This window comes from Corylus avellana, chromosome ca5 (genome assembly GCF_901000735.1).
Source record: "Corylus avellana chromosome ca5, CavTom2PMs-1.0".
NCBI lineage: Eukaryota > Viridiplantae > Streptophyta > Magnoliopsida > Fagales > Betulaceae > Corylus > Corylus avellana.
The window spans coordinates 9,084,896-9,094,026 of record NC_081545.1 but is presented as its reverse complement, the minus strand read 5'-3'; the positions used below and the strand labels follow the sequence as shown (position 1 = coordinate 9,094,026).

The window sequence follows — 9,131 nt, the reverse complement described above, 5'->3', positions numbered from 1 at the left end:
AGTAGAACGAACCTTGTTCAGGTGTTTCCTTAATTAAATGGTGGGTACCAGTGCAAAGTTTATAACGGTGGATTGATTATCATGCATGATGTACCTGCAGATCGTTTTTGAAATGTAACATGAGAATGAAATAATTGAGGGAGGAGGAAATGATATATGTCTTGGCTTCATTTGGGAAAGACGAGGTGATGTCTAAACAATACAAGCCTATATATCTCAAATAAAGAAGATTTAGAAGAAAGGAGCTTCTGCAAGTACTACCAAAATGACTTGTCAGGATTAGAGTTAAAACATATGACATTATAAGTCCTTGCCTAAAGTTAAAATGTCATTTTGAGTGTTGGATAAGTGTTAAATAGTGTATATCATAGTTTCCAAAGTATGGGTTGTGTGTCTTGTGGACTAGAATGATTTCAACTTTAGCATTATCCCCAAAACAAGGAAAAGTTCAAATGTAAGGGTTTACGTTATAATAGGTAGGTCTGTGGTGATCCCAGTTGCTATACTCTTAAGAGCCTGAATGTCTTGCATCTTTGATTTTGTGGTTATTATTCTTGCTGATTTTGTAGGTCTTTATTTTTCTTTTTTGTTTTCAATCAGACCCCTTAAGAGAAGTATTCTGTTGATAATTTTAGCAATCTTGTAATTCTTGACTCATGCGTAAACGTCCATTCGCTATACTTGCAGTCAAAATCGGAAGGCCTGGGTACCGGGTAACAAAGCAGTTTGATCCAGAGACGAAGCAGAGGTCTCTTCTTTTCTAGGTGTGTGTTTAGTTATTCCTTTTTTATTTTCCCTATTGTGTTTTGATTGTATATATATTGTCTTTCTTCCTGATAAATTGGTAATGAAGAATTTTGTTTATGGATATAACTGCAGTACAATATTTTTACTCTTGATTAATAGATAAAAATCTACTGGTTCTGCAATCGATCGCACTTGAAGTGTGATCGATCGCAAAACGTCAAAAACCTATTGGTACTGTGATCAATCGCACGTGACGTTTGATTGATCGCACGTGATGTGCGATCGATCGCAAAAGGCCAAAAACCTACTGGTTTCGCGATTGAGTGCATGCCCAATGTGCGTTCGAGCGCAAAAGGTCGAAAACCTACTGGACCCGATGTGCGATCGAGCGCAGATAACTTTTTTTTTTTTTTACGACCATTAAACCCTAATGGTTAACTATCATGCCCACTTTCGTTTGGACGCTGATAGTTATTTATTTATTTTTTTTAACTTTTAGGACCATTAGGGTCCACAACCGTCCACTTTCGTTTGGACGCTGATAGTGTTTTTTTTTTTTTTAGGACCATTAGGGTCCACTTTGTGGACGCTAATGGTTAACTATCAGTGTCCACTTTCGTTTGGATGCTGATAGTTAATTTTTTTTTTTTTAATTTTTAAGGACCATTAGGGTCCACTTTATGGACGCTAATGGTTGACCATCAACGTCCACTTTGAGTGGACGTTAATGGTTGACCATCAACGTCCACTTTGAGTGAACGCTGATAGTTAATTTTTTTTTAAAGGAAAATTTTTTTTTAGGACCATTAGGGTCCAAGGACGCTAATGGTTAACTATCAGCGTCCTCTTTCGTTTGGACGCTGATAGTTTTTTTATTTTTTTTATTTTTTTATTTTTTTTTTAAGACCATTAGGGTCCACTTTGTGGATGCTAATGGTTGACCATCAGCGTCGACTATGCCTTTCGTTTACATTAGCTTTAGGGTCAAAACATTTCGACTTTTAGCGTCCACTTTGTCGACGCTAAAAGTGATCATTAGGGTCGACTTTAAGTGGACGCTAATAATCACACAGTTGATCATTAGGGTCGGACTATTAGCGTCAAGACCTTTAGGGTCCAAAAGTCGACAATATGGGGGTAGTGCTCAGTTTAGCCCGCCGCTCCTAGGGTAAAATATATATAGCCAAAGCAAGAAAAAACAATGATATGAGCCTAAAACTATGTAACCTCAACATTATCCTCTATCATCAAATATAAATATAGAGCTTCCAAGAGAATGTAATTTACAATAAATATTTATTGTCTAAACTATTCTATGCAAACCTGCCTATATAAGCTTTTTGCTTAGCATCTTCAGTCTTGCGAATCGCTCAAATTTGCCTTCTTAACAATCTGCTAAATTGCAAAACACTGAGATATTTTACAGCTAGAAAAGTAATTGCTTAAGTACATAACTTAGTAAATAAGTTATCAAAGAACTTATCATGCAGTGAGCCCTATCTCAAGAAAATAACAAGTGACTTTAGTCATTGAAAATATTTTCGGTTTTGCAAAATTGATTAACTATTGCCTCGGTCAATATGCTAGTATTGAAAATTTGTTTTGATTTTAAATTTGAAATGCATAATTCTAGGGACAATTCACGTATTGTTTTAATGCATAAAATATGCTGAATAAGGTAGTTTAAACCGTGTACATACTCATAATACATAAATTTACTTCATATGGCCTATACGAGCTCTTAATACCTTATCGATAGAGTTTGCATTGTACGTCCTATGGGACCTATAAAATGATTAATATGTCCCAATGAAACACACGTACCGTTACCAACTAGTAATCGGACCAGGTCCGATCTCGTGTGACCCACAATATTACTTGCGATACCATCTATTGTGACCACCATTCAAATATAGTTGTGCGGATCACCTAAAAAGGCTTCCTTTTACTAACTAAATACTAAAGTCCTAAGCTTTATGCAAAAATAAAAAAACCTTTCTTTCCAAAGACCAAAACTTACCATATCAAATACTCCGAAGAGCACAAGGACCTACACCATATATGGTACATGCATGTCATGAGTGAAACTGTAGCCTGAGGGAGACAGAAAGATCAAACAAGACACCAAAAGACATGTTTGCTAATTAATCTAGGATGGATCCATAATTGCAAGCGTGATGTTTGTGCGGGGCTATGTTTCAGCACTACCTTCCTTATCAGCTCCAAAACAATATGTTTAAATAAAATACTTTATTATATGTACTCAAGAGGTAACTCAATCGGCTGAGATCATGTCTAATAAAGCGGAGGTCACTAGTTCAAATCCCCTTCTCCCCTCTTGTGCGGACATCTCAAAAAAAAAAAAAAAAAAAAAGACTTTTTATTATATATAACTATTTGTATAGTAAATCCCAGAAATGGAATAATCACATATTCTACGTGGTCCTATAACAAACTTATGATTCACACAACAGAAATTGCACGTCTCTTAAGTTTTTAATTTTTTTTTTAAACTATAAACTCGATCACTTATATAAATAAGGTATAAATGCAAAATCAATCTATATGTAGTTGGCCAAAATTACAAATCACTCCATAAGTTATAAAAAATAATTTAGATATCCTCAGGGTAGGCCAAAATAAAATTTAATAGTGCAGTCAAATTATGTCAAAAAACTTAACGAAATCCATTAGTGTGCTACGTCAGCACCAATAAAATGATGACATATGCCCCTCTTAATAAAAAAAAATATAAATATATAAAACTACAAAATTAATTAAAAAATAAAAAATAAAGGAGATAGCGGCGGAGAGCCACCTTTCTCTTCTCTTGGTGTCCATTCTCAATCTTTGATTTTGGTCGCCTAACCTTTTGGAATACGTGAGCCAAGTTTTACATTCTTCATCTCATCTGATTGATTCAATTCTCATGGATACCTTTTTTGATCAATTTGTTTGGATTCTGAACGATATTTGTGCTTCTTTCAGTGATCGACGTCCCTTTATATGTACTTTTTTTTTTTTTTTTTTTTTATTAAGAATGCATATATGCCACGTGTCATTATTTTATCAGTGTTGACATGGCACACTAAGGAATCCGTTAAGTATTTTGACAGAATTTCGCTATATGTACTAAATTATTATTTTAACCTACTCCGAGGATTTTTAAATTATTTTTTATACCTTAGTGAGCGATTTGTAATTTAAGTCAACCACAATGACAAATTTTGCATTTATTCCTATAAATAACTCCAAAACCTATTAATAATTAGCTTGACCAGCCATTTCCAAGAACCAGGGTTGGACCAAATTAACTATTGTAAACGTTATATAAATGCAGCACGCCAAGCAAATGAAAGACTTGCAAGTGGTAGCAACATCCGGATTTGGTAGGCTCATCTGGTAAGTTGACCCGGAATTATTAATTGGGGTGGCTATTTTTGAACTCTAATTGGACGCTTCCAATTTTGAAGACATGTACATGTGGTTTGTGGGTTATGCCTTCTATGCTTTTAGTCTTTATATACACCAACCTTGAACCTCACATACATCCTATCTTCATTTCATTTGTGCGAGTGTGTGATAGAGAGAAAATGGAACCAAAAGAAAGTATGGCATTGTTACAAGGCCAAGCCGAAATTTGGCAACACCTTTACGGAGTGGTGGATTCTATGGCATTGAAATGTGCCATCGAGCTCGGCATTGCTGATATTATACACTCTCATGGTGGCCCCATTACTTTGCGCCAAATAGCCTTAGGGATTGATTCTCCATCTCCTCATATCCCTTACCTCGCACGTATCATGAGGTTACTGGTTCGTAAAAACATTTTCACCGAACATCGTCATCCACCGGACGGTGGGGAGACACTCTACGGGTTGACACAAACGTCAAGATGGCTTTTGCGTGATGTTGAGTTGAGCCTAGTACCAATGGTGTTGATGAGATACCATCCGTGGCAACTGGCACCGTTGCATTACCTCAGCCATTGTGTCAAGGAAGGGGGCACTGGATTCAAGAAGGCCCATGGCTGTGAGATTTGGGACTTTGCATCAAAAAATCCCGAGTACAACAATATATTCAATGATGCCATGGCATGCACAACCAAGATTGTAATGGCAGCAATCTTGGCTGAATACAAAGATGGGTTAGGCTGCGTGGGATCATTGGTGGATGTAGGAGGTGGGACGGGAGGGATGATTGCTGAGATTGTTAATGCATATCCACACATCAAGGGTATTAACTTGGATCTGCCGCATGTTGTGGCCATAGCACCGGAGCGCCCGGGGGTCTCCCATGTTGGAGGTAACATGTTTGACGCCATTCCTAATGCAGATGCAATTTTCATGAAGGTGTGTATTTAGTAGTCCACTATGTTCCTCCTTTTTCTTTCTATAAAGGTATATATACTTTACTTTTTTTGATAGCTTGATGTCAGCCAATTACAAGTAAAAAAATTGATCATCACTTCAAATTGTTAAAATATTTTCAAAATTGTTATAATTATGGATGCATCTCTATGTTTTTGGTATAACTCCGGCTAAATCTTATGATAGAATGGTCCAAAACACAGGGCGTGCACTTGACCCTTGTGGCACGCACCTTGATGTGGCACTTGGCAATTGGCATCAGAGCAACTAGATCATGACTGTTAAATTTTGGGCAGCCATGATCGTAGGATTTTGTGATTTGATTTGGATCGTAGGATGATTCTGAGGTAGATCCAACTGATGGATTTACTTGACTGTTACTAATTAATTAAGTTTGGCCTAATGGTTGGAACTAATTAGTAACTGTTACAAACAATTATAATCTAAAAACCCTTAGTTGTAAATTTAATTTAATGGACAAGATGAAGTGTTTGTTAATATTAATGAATGGTCAGATTTTAAGGACTATTTAATTATTACTTAATTTCTATATTACATGTCTTTGAATGAAGACATTAAAATTGATAAATTGATACTCTATATAGCTAACTTTATACCATTTTATACACATGAAATTTTTTTCTCATTTTACATTTTTAAAATTTGTGTCTCTCTAGCTCTCCTTACTAGAATAGAAACGGTAAGAGTATTCTGGCTTGGTTTCATTTTGTACAAAACGCAATATAAATTCAGAGGTCTTCGGGATCCTAGAGAAGTATTTGCTATAACCGATTGCACCCCAATTGATCAAAATAGTTGAGAGCAAGTATTTAATGCTTTAGATTTCTATTAACAAAATCCATGCCATTGTAATGTGGGTGCAGTGGGTGCTACACAATTGGAGTGATGAACATTGTATGAAGATTCTGAAGAATTGCCGAAACGCAATACCAAAGAAGGGTGGAAAGGTTATTATTGTTGATGTTGTTCTTGAGAAAGAAAGTAATGATTTATTTGGTGAGACACCCATGGCATTAGATTTGTGTATGATGGCATACACTGCTGGTGGAAAGGAGAGGACTGAGCTTGAATGGAAGAAATTATTGGAGGAAGCAGGCTTTGGTGGCTATAAAATCTTCAAAATTCCAACTTTAACATCCATTATTGAGGCCTATCCTGACTGACATATAATTGCTGTTGTGAAGCTGCCATTGGCTCAAACACATGGTTGACTTCATGCTCCTTCTGTTGTAAAGAAACAAGCCCAATAAAAGACAAGGAAAAAAATAAAAAAATAAAAAAGTAAATAGATCTCATGAAAATAAGAAGGAACTAAGTTAATAAATAATTGGGTTTAGTTTATAGGGGGATTGATTGTCTACTCGACCAAACCCAATTGTCCGTCATTTCTTCTTCTTCTTCTTTTTTTAGTAACTTATTATTATGTCGTTCACAATATGCTTCAATGATTGATCGATCTTTTCTTTTGTGGTTTACCATAAGGTATGTGTCATCATCTTTTGCAATTTTTTTGGGCCCTTTGTTGGCCCATCTTTTGGCCTTCGTAGTATTGTTTAAAATTCAGACCTATTCAAGGCTCATAGTTGGCCTCATTATAACTCTTTGTTGACTCTTATTTTCACCCATAGTTGGCCCTCTTTCGGCCTATTGTTTTTGAAGGCACATCTTTGATCATTGTTGACGATTACCTCCAATCACCACCGCTGGTCATTATCAATTTCAGGGAGTTTTTGGCTTTCGTAGCCACTTGCCATCTCCCAAATAAAATCAAAATTAAAAAAATAAAAAAATAAAAAAATCAAACTAAGGTTTCAAAATCTTCCGCATTGAGTTTGAGAGGAATGTTAAAATATATTAAGGGATTGGATTTCAGAAATTTGTTGTAATAGATTGTGTAATCTTCTATAATCATTAGATTGGATTAATTTGATTGTAATCAGATTTCAAAGAATACTTAATATATGAACATAAAATAAAAAAGAACAAAAGTACATACATTTGACTATTGTTGCTTAAGTACTTGAATTGAATAACTCAGACTTTAACGTTTATCAGTTTGTAAAATTTAAGAACTCTCACAATATACCTAAATGGAGAGTGTTGAATAGAGTTTTCGGCCTATCATTTTCTCCCGTTTACGTTGTGATGGATGGATAATCAAAGGCTTATTTATAGATAGACTGAAACCCTTATGTATAAGTGTATAACCAAGAGTTGCTTCCTTCCATCAAGAGAAACAACTTTTAATGAAACACTACTGAAGAGAACATTTCATCACTCATTTTTAACATTTAATTACAATTACAATCACGAATAAATGTTAAATATTCTATAAGAGAAATATAAAAATCTTATGTCCTAAGTTCCTAACACACACACACACACACACACACACACACACACACACATATATATATATATATATATATATATAAGTTAAATACACTTTATCACCTAAAGTTTGAGTCAATTTTCAATTTGACCTTCAATGCTTCAATTTTTACAATATACCCCATCAAAGTTAATTTTTTTTTTTTCAATGTGGCCATTTTGTTAACCATTATGTTTTCTCTAATGGAAATAATAAAAAATACTGAATTGCCCCTAAAATTTAATTTTTTATTTTTTAAAAAACTCAAAAAATAGAAAGAAAAAAATAATAATAATAATCGGAGTGGCTCTTTGGCCATCCAGCCAACCCCATTTGGCCGGATTGGGGGTGGTGTGCCACCCCCAAGGGGCCAAATGGGGGTGGCTTAGGGGTGGCCTTAGCCACCTCCAAATATATATATTGGTTTGAATTTGGAGCATTTTTGAAATTTGCTAAATTACATGGGGACAATTTTAGAAATTTAAGACAAAAAAATACACGTGCCTGGCACGTTACCAATTTTCGGTTAAATTGGACAAAAATTGTTAACAAATGGGCCACAATGAAAAATTTTGAAACTTTGATGGATGCATTGTAAAAATTAAAATATTGAAAGTCAAATTAAAAATCGGCTCAAACTTTAAGAAGATAAAGTGTAATTTTCTCTACGTGTATATATTGGACCTATTTTCAAATGACTATTTATTGGGAATCTAATTTTTTTTATTTTAATATACAAGTTTGATGAAGAATTAATGCCACGTAGGTCTCACATGGCAATTGAGGGTTGAGAAGCAAGGGACCTGCCCACTTGTTCTTCTAAGACAAGGAGAAAGGTCTACTAGTACTAAGGAGTCTATATTCCAATTTTCAAGTCCTAATTTATGTTGGAGTCCTTTATTAATTAATCTTTTATTTGGATTTCTTATCTTATAAATAAGGGATAGTAGTTGTAGTTTATTTTTGAATAAAGAATTATTAAGCAAAAGCTTGATTATGGTTTGTTTTCAACCTTAATTGGATTCAATTATAAGCTTTTCTACCCGAAATGAGTTATTGTGGTCTCCCCTATTTTAAAAAAATAAATTTTATTGTATCAATCATATGTAGCTGTTGGAAGTCATTTCAAGATTAATGGCATTGCAACTTTTCAAATAATAATGCAGTGAGATCACCAAAGATTTGAGTGGGTAAAGTTGTGTCAAGATCATATTGAAAAATTGCCCAAAAGCAATAATAGAATCCAGAAGCTGACATGATATTCTCTTTCTCTCACATCACATGCATCTTTCATCTATTTCTATTTATATATATATTTTCAGAGAAATGTTATTTATTTATTTATTTAATATTTTGCAACTATCTTTTTTAAAATTTTCATTTGAATTCTATATATTTAATAATAAATTTAAAAAATATATAAATAAGAGGATAACTTTTATAAGGACCTGGTGTAAACCAGGTCCTTTGTGCTTACCAATTAAAATTGAACACGTAAGCAAATCACACAAATTCAAACAAGAACGAAAACACATGATTAATTCTCCCCAAGTCACAAAACCCATAATTTTTTACCTCAGTTGTAAAACCCACCCCCATCCCAAGAGCCCGCTGGAGACCTT

At 34.4% G+C, this 9,131-nt stretch overlaps 1 protein-coding gene across 1 annotated transcript; it reads left to right on the top strand.

Moving 5' to 3' along the window:
• Nucleotides 1-4,334: 4,334 nt before the first annotated feature.
• LOC132182557 (desmethylxanthohumol 6'-O-methyltransferase-like) lies at nt 4,335-6,355 on the top strand. The gene is made up of 2 exons (XM_059595836.1): nt 4,335-5,099; nt 6,002-6,355. The coding sequence occupies exons 1-2, from the start codon at nt 4,341-4,343 to the stop codon at nt 6,299-6,301; spliced, it is 1,059 nt and encodes a 352-aa protein (XP_059451819.1). The 5' UTR covers nt 4,335-4,340; the 3' UTR covers nt 6,302-6,355.
• The last annotated feature ends 2,776 nt before the right edge of the window (nt 6,356-9,131 follow it).

Excerpts from the sequence above, each read along its gene's own strand:
- LOC132182557 (XM_059595836.1), top strand. The coding sequence starts at position 4,341 with ATGGAACCAAAAGAAAGTATGGCATTGTTACAAGGCCAAGCCGAAATT. Across the intron at positions 5,100-6,001 it reads CAGATGCAATTTTCATGAAG|TGGGTGCTACACAATTGGAG; the intron begins GTGTGTATTTAG and ends ATGTGGGTGCAG.